We start from the raw sequence: 19,398 nt of genomic DNA on the forward strand, positions 1-19,398 counted from the left end.
ATTCTTTGTAATACTTCTCAAGATATAGTAACAAACAAACCATAGTAACAATCAACTTTTCTACATTAACTTTCTAAACTTTATTTATCGAAGGAAAATAACAAAATCTTTTGTTTTTGTTTTCTTTTTATTTATCATATAAAAAGAAAGAATTTTTTGTTGAAGAATAAAAAAGGAAAAGCTTCCTACTTGAAAGTAAAATAATTCCCTCAAATAAAAACAATTTGTGGGGGATCTTTTACTATTTTTCTTACCAACTTGTCAGTTTTCGATGCATTAAATAAAACCGTTCATGAGAGTCATAAGTCTGAAATTAAGTAAGCTATTTCTTTAAAAGTATTATTCCTTCAGCAGTTTAGACCATCGTTTTAGTTTTGTGCATGACATAATATGGGTGAAATATTGTTGAAAGTACTTAATTTGTTTACATACATTATAAGAATGCTGTCAGAAAATTATCTCAGTAATATATATAAATATATAATAAACAAGATTGGTGATTGTTTGTTTGTTTCCAAAATCTATCCAAAGCTACAGAAGGGCTATCTGCTCTAACCGTTCATAATTTTTGACCGATAGATAAGAAGAAAGGTAACTAATTAGCAACACCCACTATCAACTCTTTAGCTGCTCTTACGTAAACGTATAACGGAATTTGGTCGTAATTCTTGCAGCAAATCCACAACCATAGAATGTGGAACGGGACGCAAACCGTGGACCTTTGGATCAATAGTCCTGCACGCTAATTACTAATTATGTTCTCATTTTGGATGAAACACCATAATTATTTTGGTGATATTACTTTAAAAAGAAGGTAATTATGGTATACGTGGATAACTAGAAACCAGTGTTGTGTTAGTGATATATTATTGTAATTATTGTTTCTTATTGCGATAGCATAGTTATCTTAGGAGTAGATTCATGATAGTACATATCATATAACTGGTAATTAGTTAAAAGGATCTGTGTTAAAATATGAGAACTGGCATTTTTTTGACAGAGTAATTTCTAGTGGTTCAGTAAGTCTAAGAGCTTATAACGCTAAAAATCAGATTCCAATAACTGTAGAAAGCATAGCTCAGGTAGCCCCATGTTGTAGTTTAGGGCTTAACAACAAATAAAACGTTAGGCAGAAGTACAACTATATTATACGTTTAATATGATGCTTCAATAGGAAAAGATATTAATATAACTAGCGAGTTGAATAACATATCTTATGCTATTTACTAAAGAAGGGATAGATTTTGTATTCAGTGTGAACTTAATAGATTTCAGAAATTCAATAAATTAGTTAATAAGCTAAAGAGAATATGCCTAACTTGAACGTTTTTCATATCTATACAAAATACGTTAAACCCATTAAGAATTAATTATTTCTTCAGTGTTTTATTACTGCTTAAGAGAATAATTCAATAACTTTATTACATTATGACTAATAAAACGAAAAGGGATATGTTGCCATGACATCATCCTTAGTCATCGCTGCTCTGTTCAAAATGCACGGTACAGAAACTATGTTAAATCTCACGTGTGTTGTGTACACGTAATCCCACCTGCACGAGAAAAGAGTCAGAGAGTCTGTCGATATACCCGGTGGCTACAATCGACTTAGCCGAAGCTGACTCACTTGCATCGCTCTGGCAGGCAATAAATCTCTGATATAAAAACCGTGCTTTCGGAAACTAAGCGTAAAGCTCGAACGCGTACTGGACGCGTATGCGCGTAAGAGAAATAACTTGACATTGCTGTAGTTGCGGTCAGCTCTCAGATTTTGGTCATACGTCCTTAATCTTTGCTAAGTTCTTTATATGATCAGTTAAGAATAATTGTGAAGTACAAGTCAAACATTTGTACTCAACCAATCTCATTACAAAGTAGGTAAGTTTAATAAATTAATGTGTTGTTTGACTGTGACAGCATTCATGAAACTCTTCCATATTGTTTATTAACATAAATTAAATACAATCGACAAAAGCTAAATGTGGGTGCCATAATTTCCCTAAAATGAAATTATTTAATTTTTTAAGATAAATAGAAAGTATTCTTGAATATTTTAAATAACAAACAACTATAAATGCACTAAAAAGTGTAAGGATTAAGCCCTACACATTGAAATCAAACATTTCATGAATTCAGGCTTTGATTGAATTTCTTACTCACTGCATTTGTGTTGCTTTACGAGGCGAGTAATAGGTATCTAAGTAAGTGCTTTAAGTGTCAAACCAGATTATGAACGAATTCCTCGTCTGCTCTTAACACATAAATATCTACATAACCAGACAGTCTTATTAGGTCGTCAACCTTTCATTTTTTGATATGTGATTTAGAATTGAATTTTTCTCTACTTGTTCCATGTTCATAACAAATATGAATTGAAAATCATAATAAACTTATAGTACACAAGCTTAAGAAACCGTTGAAAACCATACTCATACTAATATTAAAAGAATAAAATATATGCTCCATCTATGTTGCAAAAATTGTTGTTATTCATATTGTTTATCACATTTAAAATGTTCATTTTAATCGACCACTATGTAATGCCTTCTTCCTAGCATAACAGAGCAGTTATTGACTGAAAATATTTACAGGGGCTACTGTATTAGGTGTTTATTCAAGATACGAAAAATATATATAAGATAAGAAATGCGAACACCTAAAAGTACAAGGAACTCGATAAACAAGCCCTTTATAAACATAGCCTAACCTTCCCTAATCAGCAGAATATGCTGGTGAGTCTACGACAGTGTGGAAATACACTTTGTTTTAGGATTCGAAGATATTGTCAGAATTCAGGATAATAAGAGATAGTATGACGAGATCGGTAATGACGAAACAGCGAATGAACAAATTTTAGTTGATTTTAACTTTGAAACACAATAGTATAATAATAAAGTCTTATTGAAACACAGAAGTATAATAATAAAGTCTTATTGAAACACAGTAGTATAATGATAAAGTTTTATTGAAACACAGTAGTATAATGATAAAGCCTTATTGAAACACAGTAGCATAATGATAAAGCCTTATTGCTCTAGTGAATAAGAATCATTCAAAGAGGAACGAAGGAGACGGTGATACAAAAGTTATAAAATGGCCAGTTCAAAGTCACATTAACCAAATTTAACTTATATCGAGCCAATTAAAAATTAATGCTTCAAAAAGATAAGTCAACTCATCTAAGAAAATTTTATAGATAATTCAGTAAAAATGAAATAAAGTAGTAGATGACAGTAAAAAACAACAACCTGTGACATCCATGACTGATCAAATTCATGTTGTTAAGACCAGAGACGAAAACTATCAAATACCGATTATTTAATGATATACTAAGATGAATTTATGTTTAAAAATGTAAAAGTGAATATGAAAATAACATGTTTGATCACTAATGACTTTAATCAGTCAATGTAACTCATTATAATTATGGTATGTACTTATGATGTCATACTGTTTTCATGTAGGACCACCTCCACTAATTTAATGTTAAAATTTTGAATATACATTATCAGTTATCTAAATATGGTGCATTGCCAGTTGCAAGCTCGTGTATTATGAATGTGTTCAAAAGCCTTCAACTTTACGTTGCTGCTTATGTAAAAGTAATACTACCCATCTATAGCTCTACTTAATGACAACAAAAATCAGTAAAATAGCCAACTTTTCTGCTGATAACATGAAGACAGATATGTTCAGGGTATTAAAAGGCTTATCACAGCTACAAGTGTAACAGATATTTGTACATATTACGTTAAATGTGAAATTAGGCTGAAAAATGTTGTACCGCCAACACCGACAAAAAGGATTGTAGAAAACTAGAATTGTATTACTTTTTTACCAATTGAAGCTTAATATTCAACACTGGTTTTCAAAAAGCATGTAGACTTTTCAATTATCACAGGAAACTTTGAAGTATTGATTTTAGTCATGGGTGTTTTTGTGATAAAACTATTAGTTTGTTTTTGAATGCCTCGTAAATTATAACTTTATTTTATTTCACTTTCTTAGTTTTTAAAACAAAAGTGACATAAACAGTGAGATTTTGTTATTTTCTTAACGCAAAGTCACACAATGAAATCAAATTCAGGATTTTAGCGTTGTAAGATTGTAAATTTGCCACAGACCTAATTGGGGTATGAGGACAACAGTGAGATACGTGAGAGCATTAAAAATGCAAAGATATTGCTGATATAATCTATCACCTTATATCATAAACAATTATAAATACTTGTATATATAAATATTAGTCTATAAAATAATCAAATAACAATAAAAAAATCACAAAACGTAAAAATCAAACATTCAGTTAAACTTACATAAAACCATAGAGCTCATTCGATGCTCCCCGCTAGTACAGCGGTATGTCTCCGGATTTACAACGCTAAAATCAGGGGATCGATTCCCCTCGGTGGGCTGAGCAGATAACCCTTTGTGGCTTTGTGCTATACGAAAAAAACGCACACACGCACACGCTTATTCGACTCTATATTCTTTACAAACTAGTTAGAGCTCGTCTCCAGGTTTATGTATAAAGACCCTTTGCCGGTTACTTGACATGAATTTAAAGAAGACATAAATAGAATACAAAATATATTTTAAATATTAACTAGCTTAGTTTGTCCATACAACAACACAATTATTAAATATAAAATAATTTCTGTTATCTTTCAGAAGCAGTGAAGTATCTACTATGTAAGTGAGAACTAAATGATATGGGTTGTATATGATGTTTTTAGCCATAACTACACGAGACTAGGGCTGTCTACATCTAGCTATCTATAGTTTTAAGGTGATAGACTAGAGAAAAGACAACTATCAAACATCACTCACAGCCAAATTTTAGGCTTCTCTTCACTAACGACTAGTGGAATTTACTGTCACATTATACCATCCTCACGTCTAATGGAAAGAATTTTCAGCAATGTATTTCTATTTTGCGACCGTTAGATTGTGAGTCCAGCTTTCTCATCACCATTTCATGAGAGACCTAGCTGATAAGTGACTAATATTCACACTTTTAAAATAGTATTTTGTATAGTCAGCTTGTATTTTTAAGTATTTCATTTCGTTTATATAAATACTAATTAAAATTACACAAGACAAAGCCTAGGTTAGAAATTGTTTTGGTTAACATGAGTCTGGTATACACTAGTAGGTGTTAGATAACACTATGGATAGGAAGGATCAAGGTTTGAACTGCTCTTTTCAACTGTAGTTGCTTTTTACTGATTTCCCTTCTTCTATTCAGCAGTTTTAAATTATGTTAATTAAGAATAGTTATACGTGGACGTCACTAAAAAGAATATATTTTATTTTAACTGTATTTATCATGATCTTTAAACACAGTAGCCTGTATTAATTAGTTGGTTAACATGATTATCAAAATATTTTTTAAGTTAGAATATGGTGCAAGCCGTTTCTGAATTGCTTTTACTCTGGTACACGGAGACATCTTGTGCACATCGAAGTATTTGTTTTTTCACTTTGCCTGAAATTCGTGAGATCGGTTTCTTTTCAGTAGTTTTAAGAAAAGCTCATACTAATATTTACTTTTCTTCCATTTACATTAAAATGAACAATTCTTATAGTTCCTATCATCACATACTCACACCAACATATAACACAAAAAATGTATACGGAGTTATTGTGTTTTTTCAGCTTTAGATTCCTAAATCAAAGAATGCAAGTCGATTTGGTGTGTGATCGTCTGACATAATTGATAAATGTATATTGGCTGAAGTGGGGTTATATTGACAGCTACAAAGAAATATGGTCATTCAGGCTACGAATATTTATTTTCACTATTTATTTATGGTAAAAAAAAAAACATTCATCTGCGACGCCTGAAGACGCAAACGGAATTGCCACTTTAGCGTGATGAGTAGTACATGACTTAGATAGATAGATTTTAATTTTTTTTAATTAAAAACAGCCAGCCTAGTTTTTACAGTTTTGACATGCCAGAACCAGTTAATAAAAGAAGAAAAACATATTCTTCATTGCATTATATATATATGTAGATGACTTTTATTCTCACATTAAATAATATCTATATTTTACTATAATTATTAATATTTAAAATGGACGAAATATTATGTTTTGTTATGATGTTGTTGTTGTTTTTACGAATAAAAGTCAAGGTTTCTTTTATAGATAATCGACAATTTCAAACAGATAATACAAAAATATTAGATAATTATTTTAGGTAATTTTGTTGAAAGAACGACACTTAAAGGTTTTGATGACTGAACGTAAAACTGAAGAGTTTAATGGTAGAAAATTTATCAAACTGGTTAATCGATAAAATAACACAAATCTTTACAAATTCCAAATCAGACTTATTAATAAAGAGAAATTTAGAAAGACGGAATATAAATATGTATAGAAAACTGGTTTTAGGGTAGAACAAATCAAACAATGAGCGTTGACAAAATAGTTTCAGAAGGAGAAAACTTGGTAAATGACTTCTAATTTAGTAGACTAAATAAAATAAATAGAAAAACCTTATATGTTAAAAAACCACAACTTTCATCTCTTAGATTTCTGTATCGTGTGTTGAATAATTCGTTTGGTGCTTTCTGCTGTAACCGCACACGCATCACCTGAAATTGATACTTTCAAACTCATTGGACAACTCAATGTAGTTTATTCTTTCCTTGCACACTACTGCATAATTTAAAACTCTTCATTCAACTCGCATACGACCCTCAAGTACTAGCCTGTGTAGGCTTATATAATATTAATACAGAAGGCTGGCTAGATGCACTCACAGTAATTTCGTTCCGATAATTTGGCTAGGTGACAGCGATTGGTTATAACTCTAAAAGGAGAAAAACAGCTTTTATTTCACACAGTTACTTTTGTATTTAATATATGAAATTAAATATATTTATTGTACATTAGGCTTGATAAAATTAAAATTAGCAAATAATCATATTCAGACCATAAAAGATTTGCTTTTACAAGATACACATAGTATTTTGTACAGTACAACTATTTCATTAATATTCTTTACTATCTGTCTCAGTGAACATATAGTTAAAGAGAAATAATTTTGTTGACAAAAATACAGCAAAAACTTACGTAAATTCAAAATATATTATTTGTTTTATCAAACATTTCAGTCTGAGAATCAGTTAGTACAGAATGCACTACCTTTCCATAATATGGTGGAACATACAGAGATTTAATAAAAGCAGTAGTATTTACAAAAACTACACAAAGAGAAAGATGAAATTTTCTCTCGAGAATGTGCTGTCATCGAAATTTTGAGTCTACAATACGAAACTTATACGGACTTAAAGATAGCTAGTCAAAAAATTGTTGAGATGTGTCAGTTGTTTTGCCATTATTCTTATTGTTGCCAAAACAACATAAAACTATTTTAGTATTTATCACTCGTGTTCTAATGTGATATAATTTTAATTAAAAATTGTAATAATATTATGTAATTAGTCTTGTTTGGACTTTAAACAAAATTTAAATATGTTGCACCCACGTTTTGTTGCCAATGGTGGCAAGTCTGTGGGTTTATATCTCTTAAAATCTGGTTAAGATACTCATGGTGGACAGATAACCAAGTCATTGCATAACTCTGCGCTTAACAACAACTGAGCTTTTTTGACTCTACAACAAATAAACATTTTACGTATTCTTTACGAAATGACATTTAATGGTAAGCAAGAGTTTTTAAGGTGATTCCATATTTAATGTTATTTTTAGGTTCAAGAAATAAACTGACACATTGTTCTTATCGTTGACAAAATTGATTAGATCCATAGTGTCGCGTTAACACAGACTAAAATTTCCAGTATAATCTTCCTCAACTACCACAATCTGGAATCATTTCTTCTTGCATAAAGTGCTGTCAATCTCAAAAATAATACTGGGCTTAATCAGTGCAGTTTAACTTTATTAACTTAGGGCGGTTGTATTATATTATTGTAGAATATGAAAAACGATATTATAGAAAAACGACAATTAACGACTCTTTTTCGTATTAAGAAACACACAGATACATATATACTTGTCTGTCAGGAACGTGCAATTTCATTGACAGTTGTTAGAGGAACTCAGTTGCCCACCTCCCTCTCCACATAATGAGTTCAAATAAATGAGAAAAACGGACCATTTTGGTAGGCATTTCAATTTTACTGTCTTAATGCTGCGAATAAAGGCTTAACTGAGTGAGGCGGTCGCAGCAAACTTCACGAAACTGATGTTAAACAAAAATAACGTTTAATTTCTCACATAGCGCTATCATTGCACCAAGCAAACTAAACAATGAAAGGAGCAGCCCACGCCCTAATCTACAGCATTATTTTATAAAGCTCAGTATTAGCGGGTAACTTTACTAGTACCATAATAAACTGAGGATTCAGGAAAAATTCACAAAATACTTTGGAGTGATTCATTTATTTTAAATAAATCATATGTACTCTACTGCCATCTATACTTTACAGTTGTTGTTCTTTCTTATTAAGCACAAAGCTGCACTAAGGGCTCTATGTGCTCTGCCCATCACAGGTATTGAAATCTGGTTTCTAGCAGTAGAAGTCCGCAGACACATCACACTGCCACTGGGAGAAGGGGATTAGTTTATAGCAGATTAATTAGATTGAACCATTGATACAGTGTACGTTTTGCTGCCATATATATATATATATATATATATATACATATTGCTTAACTGTTAAACTGAGAGAACTCTGATAAAGTGGAAGGTAATTTACTAATACTACTTATATTTGCACAGATTACCTAAATCGAAAACAATAACGGAACTTTGTAAGATAGTTTACATTAAACAGATTACATGAGTTATATATCCAACTTTGTAAGATAGTTTACATTAAACAGATTACATGAGTTATATATCCAGAGTTTTCTGTGAAATACAACGTATATTTGGATCCGATTGTTTAGCAACGACAGAAATTTTATGTTCTCGTTCTGTATGTATTATTTGGCCCGGCATGGCCAAGCGTGTGACTCGTAATCTGAGGGTCGCGGGTTCGTATCCCCGTCGTACCGAACATTCTCGCTCTCCTAGCTGTGGGGGCGTAATAATGTGACGGTCAATCCCACTATTCGTTGGTAAAAGAGTAGCCCAAGAGTTGGCAGTGGTAGTGATGACTAGCTGCCTTCCCTTCCCTCTAGTCTTACACTATTAAATTAGGGACGGCTAGCTTTGCGCGAAATTCAAAACAAACAAACAAACAAACTCTTTATGTATTAACCTTATTTTTTTACTTAATAAAGTCACGGTGGAAGCTGACAGGACACAGATGGAAGTCAAAGTTGAAACCATTTTGTGGTAAGACAAAACATATATATATTTAAGATATGTCTAAAAAATCGCCTTACTTTATAACTTTCCAGGAAACGAGAACAAAAATAGTCAAACAAATTACTCTTTTTTTTCCCCCTTACAAAACGCAATATATTTGAGAAAAAGTATTTATGCCTGTATCTGAACAAACTTTATTGTTTTATAAATAAAATACAATTTTTTTTAACTTTCTGCATAGTCCACGTCTGTGACAGGGTAAGTCTGCGAATTTACAACGTTAAAATTAAAGGTTCGTCTTCAATCGATGAACAAAACAGACGACAGGATGTGGCTTTGCTGTAAGAAAAATACATACACTTTTTTGGTAACATATCCTACGTGAAACTATAATCACCATTCTCCGCCACACTGTTTGATATAGGATGTAAGCCTCACGCAGTATATAGGCTTAAAAACAGTGGCTCATATATCACACTAATACCAGGGTTTAATTTACCACGAAACATATGGGATAACAACGAGATTCGACAAGGACACTTCACAAAGCTTAGTTCCTAACGTATTAAGCCTTTTGCATCACTTGGCTCAAATCTTCTTTCTCTAATAATTATAAATAGCTTTCTAGAAGGTAATGAAGTTCAGTAAAACTCCCCTGAAAGATACTGAATCAACCAAACGTGGGCCCGGCATGGCCAGGTGGGTTAAGGCGTTCGACTCGTAATCTGAGGGTTGCGGGTTCGAATCCCGGGCGCACCAAACATGCTCGCCATTTCAGCCATGGGGATGTTATAATGTGACGATCAATCTCACTAATAGTTGGTAAAAGAGTAGCTCAAGAGTAGGCGGTGGGTGGTGATGACTAGCTGCCTTTCCTCTAGTCTTACACTGTTAAATTAGGGACGGCTAGCGCAGATAGCCCTGGAGTAGCTTTGCGCGAAATAAAAAACAAACAAACAAACTTTAGGGAGCTGATTCTTCAATGCAATTACGGGATGCAAATTTCAACACTATGGTAATACTTTACGTTGAGAATTGTTAGTAGAGCAGAGATTTTACATAAAAGTTTTCCGCGATGCTGATTGGTCTCTCTGACAAATTGTTGCAGACTTGAAATGTTCCTGAAACACTATTATGTACACCCTAGATCGTGAGACCGACGCAGGTAACTTTGAAGATAGTAAAGGAAGAGGCAGAACACCTAAACTCAATGACAAAGATGTTAAATACCTTCGTTTATGCAGTCTTCAAGACAGAATAGACACTGCTACTGATCTCAAGTTCGAGATAACGGACCATGTACCAAATAATACAAGAATATCCAAACTTACAGTATTAAGAAGATTCAATGTGTAGCAGTTAGAAAAACCTTTGTTTCGAGTTTCAAATATTGTCAAAAGACTAAAGTTCGCTAAAATGAACAAAAACTGGACTGTAGGTGATTGGAAAAGGGTGTTCTAAACGGATGAGTCCAAAGTTGAAATATTTGTTTCAAACTGTAGATTGTACGTCCAGTGAAAGAAAAGTGAGATAGTTACCTCAATGCATAGCACCTACCTTAAAGCATGGGTGAGGTAGTGTGATGCTTTGGGGGTGTTTTTCTACTGAGGTGAAAGGAGATACTTGCAAAATAGATAACATAATGTGTGAGTAATAGTACCATCATGGTGTACCCAGTGGTTGGTGTATATTACTGGTAAAGGATTTAATATCAAGTGGATAATGATCCCAAACATACAATCTATACAGAAATTACGTAGTTAAAAAATAAGCTGCTGGAGTCATTCCATTGTTCTTTGAAAGTAGTCTGAAGTGTAATTTTTGATTTCATCCTAACACTATTGCACAGTACTGTATGTGAATTAATCAATCCAATAACTTTAGGTCTGGTTTTTTTCTGTATGCATTCACTTAAGTACACAAAAATCACATTTTAGGCTTTTATTAAGTGCTTATAACACAAGTTATTTATTCAGATCTTGTTGCACAATCATTAAATACACATACCTTATTCACGAACTCATACACAGTTTACGCTTGTCTTAACCAGCTCCAATAGCCCTCAAGTAGCTTTGCGCGAATTTCACAATAATCCAATAACCTAACTTGTCTTAACGCTGTATGGTCCACATGAAGATACAGTCCACTCTCCTCTTTAACTATCTATGGTTCTCATGTACACACTGTTCATATTGATCTTGACGCAGTATGGTTCTCATGCATACACAGTCCATACTGGTCTAAATTTTGTTTGATTTTCTTACGCAGTTCATACGTGATATAAGTCTGATGAATTTATTCTACCTAAAGTGACAATATGAAACATCCACCCTGTATAAAACCGAATAATGACATTAAAATCTGACTCATTTCTTTTAGAAAACTATGTTTTGGTTTTAATTTACGTCGTTTTCCCCTGACTTTCGTAACAAATAGCCAAATAAGTATACTTGAAAACACACAGTTGAATCCATATAGCAATGAAATTTGTTTGTGGTATTGGTATATCTTTAGAAAAACACATCTGGAACTCGGAAATGAATTCAGATTTTAAGCGCATTTGCAATAGTAGAGCATATTAAAAATCTAGAGCCAGATTTAATGATCCAAAAAAGATTGCGGTTGATTCCTTTGGTTTATAATTGCTGCATTTAATTTTTAATCGATTAAACATAAAAAAGTTCTAGTTTACTGATGTTTAAAGTTATGCGTGGTAGGAAAATAATATAAATAATTCGTATATTTAGCGTAGACCGTCCTGAATTTTAACATTTCATAGCTTATTTAGAAACTTTGGTAACACAGCAAGCAAAAGCTATGCACTTTAATACTACGGTCTAGAAAGAAACTTTGTATAATTCCAACCAACATGTGAAATCAAATTAAAATGTGTATCTAATGCGTCAAGAGTAAGTGGCAAAAGCGTTTTACTAATACTAGAGTATTAGTCCCTGTTATGGTGGTTTAAGAATTATAATGCGACGAGTGTATTAAGTGCCCACTAGCTGTTAATAATGGAAAAGAGTTGCACCTGTGTTATGTCAATTTTCATATGTTATATTTCTTGTAGTGTTGTTTCCTGGTGAATCAGCGGTAAATTTATGGACTTGCAAAACTGAAATCTGGGATTCGACTTCAGGTGTGAACAGAATTAAATTAACCAAATGAGCAGCTATTACAACAACAATAATTTTTAATGTTTTATACAAAAAATGTCTGCTTGTTTTCGTGTTCTTCTCATTAAATGGTAAGAAAAAAATGTAATATATAGCTCACATCGGTGAACAAAAACTATATGTATATATACACAGACTTAAAATAAATATGCGTATATATGTGTGTTTGTGCAACATTTCGCTATTGTTTCATTCAGTATGCTTAAACAAATACTTAATATTCTTTCAAACACTTACCTAGACCGTAACATAAAGGTATAATGAGTTGTAGCAAGAAATAGCTCTCCATAAAAAATTCACTAATGAAACCGATATCAAAAACTCTGAATTTGTCAAAATAGAAATAATGATAATGACATGACTAGGCTTACATTATCATTCGGTCAGTAGCGAGTTGGCAAAACTCCGTCTATCGTTCATGATTAATGTACTGGAAACTGAAAGTAAAAGCCTTTTGTTTTTTACATCGTCAGCTAGGAGCGTTGTTGAGAACAGACTTTCACAGATTGTTTTGTGTGGAGAAGGCATTACTTCAGAAATTTATCTGAAACTTTAATTATGCTTGAAACTAATCATCTGTTTCCTGAACCAATGTAGTTAAAATTGATTTGAAATGCAAATTATTTATATAGGTACATAAAATATAGTTCAATGTAAAATAGAATATATATAGTATATTTGTATTATATGTGAGCGTATTGGTGCTCCATTTTGCAATATATAACTGCTTTATTATTATATTTACATTCGAAGCTAATACTATTAGTTCAAATAAATTAGGTAAATATAATAATTAATTACATTATCAAAACAGCAATGGATGTGTTTGGTTAGCTTCAAAAAGAGAACAACTTCATTTTTCCCTTCTCTATAACATACAGACCGTAAATTACGGCACACACTGCTCGTTATCTGTAATAACATATTTTAAACTATACATTAATAAAACTCTTTGCTGCTTTATACAGGAACTTGGCGTTTGAAAAAAAGATTAGTCTTGTATATGAGGTGAAAATGAGATCTGGGAAGACACTTTACCATTGATGTTTATATACGTCCCAGTGTAACAAAGAGCTAGAAGATGTTAAAGTCCATCCTCTTTTTCTGGTGGTTTACTTTTCTAACTGCTTTAGTGTATTACACAGGAAGCGTTTCACAAGGTAATGTTAAAATGTAGAATTTAATTTCAATATTTAATGTACAGACAAATAGAAAGAATACAAATCGAAATAAAATAAATATATATTTTGATTATATGGTGGAAAACATATTTTTCAGAGCTCAGTCACGTTATTTTTGTTACTTCTTTGTAATATGTCAAAAGTGTGTATTAAATATATATATATATATATATATATAGGAGAAAAAATACAATCCCACTAAGTATTTTGTTTGGCTCAAACAGCCACAACCTGATTATCTGCTTTTACAGGTAGTTTACCATAAACTGAGACTTCATATCACTGCGTACTGTAAGCGTAACCACAGTATATAAACAATTTAACAAAATAACGGAAAACACTTTTCATTTTAGAGTGTTCATTCAGTATAACTGACAAACAATTCAGTGAATACAAATAATTCGAAAACATTTTAAGTTTTGTTTTTCTCAATATGATATATGTTATAAGAGTTTATTTTAAATTTAACTGTTTTACTTTCAGCTTTAACGTGCTACACGTGCTCAAACAAGACGAGAAACCATGACTGCAATAGATATGCTGTCGATAGGCCTTGTTCTCAAGGTAAAGTGCATTATAAATATATGATGTTTTGAATTTTTATAACTTTTTAATATAAATACTGAGAACAACTCTTTTTTAAAGAAAACAATGTCATACTTTGATTTCTCGGGAAAAATAGTTCAATTAAAATGATGTTGCAGAAACTGACACGAAGTTTTAAGATTTGCAGATAAGAAGTTTATCGTCATTTTATTAACATGTTAAACCTAATTATGAACAAGTAAAACCTAAGATAAGGTGTACATTTGTTGGTATAAGTGTATTTTTCATCCCAGCTTACATTCTACAGAGATTGAGTACTTCATATCAAAACACATTTAGAATCTTACTAAGTCGCTAAAATCCATGTCGTTACGTCCGGTTATGCTCTAGTTTACCACAGTCTATCTTAATAATAGTCCTATAGTGTAGTTTTTATTGCCAAAAGCTCCAGAACCAGGCCATTTTGTATCCAAAGTGCACCACTTCTCCCTACTGATTTGCCTTCTATGTTAGAAGACGACGTTTGTGTACACGTAACTTATGTCGCTTTTCCAGAGGAAGATCCTTCTTGATTATGTTACTTAATGTTGCCTAAAGCACGGTGAAGTCTTTTCACTAGCTTTTGTGTTCGCGTACATTCAATTGTCACAAGACGCAACTCTTGCTTACCACAGCAGGGGTACAACATTATTGTAGGCCTGATTCAGGATGATCCTGAGACCCGAAGTTGATCCATATTCTTTTGTTTCACAGTGTTACAAAGTACAAGGGTAATTTCCATCTTGAAAACTCTAAATGTTTGATCTTAACACATCTTTATGACATAGGTATATCAATATTTTCTTCCGAAAAGGCTGTGACATACCTTCTATCACACTTCCTATGTAATGCTAAACAGTACTAAAATTTAATTCAAATACATGCCGTTCTGTTGAGGCTTAAATCAGCTGTTGATGTCAAATGACTTATTAATTTACATTTTCAATATCGGTTTGATATAACGTACTCAACTCTGTTTGTGAACAAGTTCTGTTGCATTTTCTCAGATAGTTATAAAAAAACCAAAACTTAATCATTACTTATGTTACCACTTTTAAACGCATTTTGTATTGTTTTTTTAAATCATAGATCAAAGTTTTTGTTACACTAAACATGTCATGGATGAATATGGAGAGACAGCTCTAGTGGTTAAAAGTTGTGCTACCAGTAGGGAATGCAATCTCAAAACTGTTGGATGCTATTTTTCAACAAATAGTCCAATTAAAAGGGTAAAATGTGCTACGTTTATAAAATCCAATTTTAGAAGTAAAATATAATTGATATAGCTATATTAGACCGAACAAATATTAAAATCACTTTTGGACATAGATGTTGTTTTTCTCCACACATTCCATAAGTTCTGTATCCAATAATAAACTTACTAGTCAGTGATTTATTGTAGAATATAATGATATGTTGTGTTCAAACTTCTCTGCTTAAGAATTATTAATGATGTAACCAAGAGGAACATTGTGTAAAATGTTTGTAGTCGAACATGATTTATTTTATATCTGTTAGGTCTAGTTAGCAATGTGAATTATATAAGGATTCTTGTTTATTTTTAAATACTTGTACTAACTATAAACGTTTTGCTTGGTTTTACTCTAAACTAGCAAAAGCCTTAGTTTTTTTTTTTAAACAGTCTGTCAGATATTACGAAAAGACTAAGATAATGTCATCTTCCGAAAATATGTTATCTTTTGGTAATTACCACAAATTTTCACTTTCAGTGTCATCTCACGAAAAAATGTGTGGTTCTTTAGTGTAACACACTTACATAAAACAAAAATCCATTTTTTTATCTCATAACATTTCACATTAGGGTATCAATTCTAGAAAACTGTTTAGCGCTCGTTTTACAAATTATTTTTTAAGCACCTATTTGTTTGTTTCTTTAATTTGCTTATTTATAAAGATAATCTAACATAAATGGTTTAAATTTCTATAAAGTTATCCAAAGCTGAGAAAACAAATGGTTTATTAGTTTGTAAAATCAATTTATTGCTTCCATAGTTTACTTCTGTTAGTTGTAAGTAATATAGCGGTTATTAAACAAAGTTTTACATGGGTATAACGTGCCTTTCTCACCATTAGAACTGTGTATCTTGTTGTGACGTTTCATACTGCAATCGGGAGATTCCCACGAATGAAACCAACGCCATCTTGCAAATGGAGCGACAAGACTTTAACAGTGGATTCAGAACTGTGTTTTATTGGGCATTTTGGTTTATACCCTTAATGACTCGCATAAGTTTAAGAAATCAATAAAAAGAAGTATCAAGAGAACTGCAAAAGAACTCTCAGTGTTTACAGTCTTGTATTTCATAAGTTGTTTAGTTTTTGTTCATAGGTAAAGAAAAAAAGTCGAATAAACTTTTTAATTTGATTGTAATTTTATATAATTAAAAACCTTTCACGTTTTACTAACTGGTGATTGCAATTAAGGTTTGGTTGCTTTTACACTAAAGTTTTGTTAAGACATCGAAAAATATACAGAGTAACTTCATATATTTTGGAAACACACGTTTATGATTACAACTTGAAACACGTTCTTTCTTGTTTTTAAAAAGAAAGGACTTGTTTTAAAGTCATTTCTATCTGTGCTTCGAAAATTTTCTAATCCGTAAATAGATTTTTTGCAAGTAACGATTCCATTATGTGAAGTGATAACCGATAGATAGCAGCACATACCATACTCTCCAAATGTAGTAGTTATTTATATAGTATCTTTTAAACAGTTAGTTGTAAAAATAAATGCAAGTTAATTGTCATTGTATAAAGTATTGTTTTTAATTTAATTTTTAGTTTTGCACTATCTTTGAAATATTAAGAAATCCTTCAGTTTCAACTCTCTCTCTTCAATATATATATATATTGAATCTTAAGAGTGAATTTTCACATATAATTTTAAGCTAACTCATAATATTCCCTTTAAATTAACATCAACTTAAAACTTTAACAGTTGAGTGAAACTACTACTAACAACTAAACTTAATGATTTCTATTTATCAAAGTATGTTGAATTTGCATTTATACTTCCATATCTCCTAATAGATGGCGCTATGTATATGTTTTTTTCAACTGTTGCTTCAGGCTCAATTAAAGAGTACAGACTAGTCTGTTATTGTCTGACGACTTAATTATACTGTCATTATTCTTTAGAACTAAAACAATTTTAATAATCAGCATTTAAAAAATAGAGAAAAACATATTTAAAAGTTTAATATTAATAGAGATAAAATAAATAATTCCTTCATTTAAAATTTCAGAACAATAAGATTTAAAGCTTATATGCAAAAACGGCTCGTTTGGGTTGAGAAAACGAGCCGTTTTTGCATATAAATTTCTCAACAAGTGGGTTTCTCGACATCACTGATTAAGATTTAAAGCTGTTTTCGATACTAATTTCTCTTTTGTAACTGAATGATGGTAAAATTAAAATCAAATAGCAAAAGAAAAAGAAGATAATTTCACAAATAATTTTAATTATATGTTAGACAAAAAGATGTAACCATATAATCGGTTAATCCTATTTTACAACAACGCCATTCTAGAACATACACTGCTCCTGTTACTACCTTGTTCTTCGTTGGTACTGTTCATTCTGATGGTCATCATTCTTGACAAAACAATTTTAATTGTAGCTTCTTCCAAGAATGACGATAAAAAACTAAGATTACATACCTTGGTAAATTTTCTCAAGAATAACTACTGCAAATAAGGAAGCCAATGTATAAAAGTCGTCACAGGAGACTTAACATTATATAGTCGAGTGAAATTATTGTTGTTCCAGTTTTTGTGGAGGTCATCTTTTTTCTTAAAACATTCATTCATTTGCTGGTTTGAAGTTTGTAAAGGTTTGAGTTTGGAATCTCTGGCAACTTGAAATCCTTATTTATTCTCTTATTACCACTAGCAAGAAATGCACTCAGATCAATAAATTTTTGGGTCATAAGAATTTATTTCGTTGTAACTGACGATGTTGCTCTAGTTCGGTTTGGGGTATGACTTCAAGTATCCTTTCTGCTGTAGAGTGTTGAGGGGTCTCTTAATTTTTTTATTGTCTTTTGGTGTCATACTGTTTGACAATATCATTGTTTAAATATCCTTTCTAGGAAGGCCTACACCATATATTATTCTTGACATAGATTTTCTATGGTGACATTACTAGAGAACATAGTTAAATACGATCATCTCCGAAATCAGTGGTACTGTCCAAAGTTCCCACAGTTATTCCAACCCCAATGAAATATATAACTGTACTGAATATGAATCATTTTGAATATGGAAAACGCAAATTTACCCAATATTTACAGGTCTATCTTTGTTCAGTTTTGTGTTAGTGTTGTAGTTTTGTATTACAGATTAATATCCCTAATGGCAACTCTGTGACAAGATTACTCATTTTATTATATCAGGATACTATATATTCTAGTTAAGCTTTACAAATAGAAAACTTCCTTGATGCAGGAACTATATTAATAAAAGGATGTTGAGCCCAATATACATCTTTTCTCTTTCTTTGTATATGTTTTAAAACATCCGACTAACATGTATAAAAATATTTCATGTAATTTCATGTAAAATCTATACTTGTTTTAACAGAAATATATCAGTAAAAACAAAGTAATATTAGAAAATTTAATGAATGACTCTACTATTAGGGCGTAATTGCAATATTTATGAATGTCAGTAGAATCACAGAAGATAGACCTGCTCGGGCCCATGGGGCACAGTCCAGTTAATAATTTTTCAACTCGGGGGTCGAAGATCTTAAAAAATTCTAATTGGTTAAAATTAAAAACTAAAGTTTTAGTTTGTGAATTATTGTGCATGAAAACGTATTTTTACCAATGGCAGGAAAGGTCGTTTTGAAAGTGCCAGAATCAGTCAGCATTTGCAGTTATTCCAACTTTAGAAAAATTTAGGTGGTGAATACATGAGAATAAAAGAAACAGGTCCTCCAACGCCTTACAACAATATACCTGAGTATGTATTGTGGGTGCATATGTCATCATAGTGGTCGATACGATACGTATCTGGATACAAAAGTTTTATCAACGGTTTGTTACAAAGTTTGACAGACTTGTCTGTAATTTATTATCTACATCACTAACATTGTCTTATATAAGTACTTCACATTTTACAGTGCTTTTTAAAATTCTCA

General features: G+C 31.5%; 1 protein-coding gene across 4 annotated transcripts; it reads left to right on the forward strand.

Moving 5' to 3' along the window:
- The first annotated feature begins 1,680 nt into the window (after positions 1-1,680).
- Positions 1,681-17,524, forward strand: LOC143227146 (ly6/PLAUR domain-containing protein 6B-like). 4 transcript variants are annotated; one of them, XM_076458655.1, is made up of 6 exons: positions 1,681-1,878; positions 9,262-9,316; positions 13,434-13,625; positions 14,130-14,210; positions 15,321-15,460; positions 16,326-17,524. In XM_076458655.1, the coding sequence occupies exons 3-6, from the start codon at positions 13,547-13,549 to the stop codon at positions 16,497-16,499; spliced, it is 474 nt and encodes a 157-aa protein (XP_076314770.1). In that variant the 5' UTR covers positions 1,681-1,878; positions 9,262-9,316; positions 13,434-13,546; the 3' UTR covers positions 16,500-17,524. The 4 variants fall into 4 exon arrangements, with proteins under 4 accessions (XP_076314770.1, XP_076314768.1, XP_076314769.1 ...); XM_076458653.1 differs by lacking the exon at positions 9,262-9,316; XM_076458654.1 differs by lacking the exon at positions 9,262-9,316 and having other exon boundaries at positions 1,681-1,874.
- The last annotated feature ends 1,874 nt before the right edge of the window (positions 17,525-19,398 follow it).

Source organism: Tachypleus tridentatus, chromosome 9 (genome assembly GCF_004210375.1).
Source record: "Tachypleus tridentatus isolate NWPU-2018 chromosome 9, ASM421037v1, whole genome shotgun sequence".
Lineage (NCBI taxonomy): Eukaryota > Metazoa > Arthropoda > Merostomata > Xiphosura > Limulidae > Tachypleus > Tachypleus tridentatus.

What these genes read in the sequence shown, in the direction of transcription:
- LOC143227146 (XM_076458655.1), top strand. Translation starts at nt 13,547, where the DNA reads ATGTTAAAGTCCATCCTCTTTTTCTGGTGGTTTACTTTTCTAACTGCT. An exon ending in CGATAGGCCTTGTTCTCAAG is followed by an intron (nt 14,211 to 15,320) that starts GTAAAGTGCATT and finishes TTTAAATCATAG; the next exon opens with ATCAAAGTTTTTGTTACACT. An exon ending in CAAATAGTCCAATTAAAAGG is followed by an intron (nt 15,461 to 16,325) that starts GTAAAATGTGCT and finishes TCTCACCATTAG; the next exon opens with AACTGTGTATCTTGTTGTGA.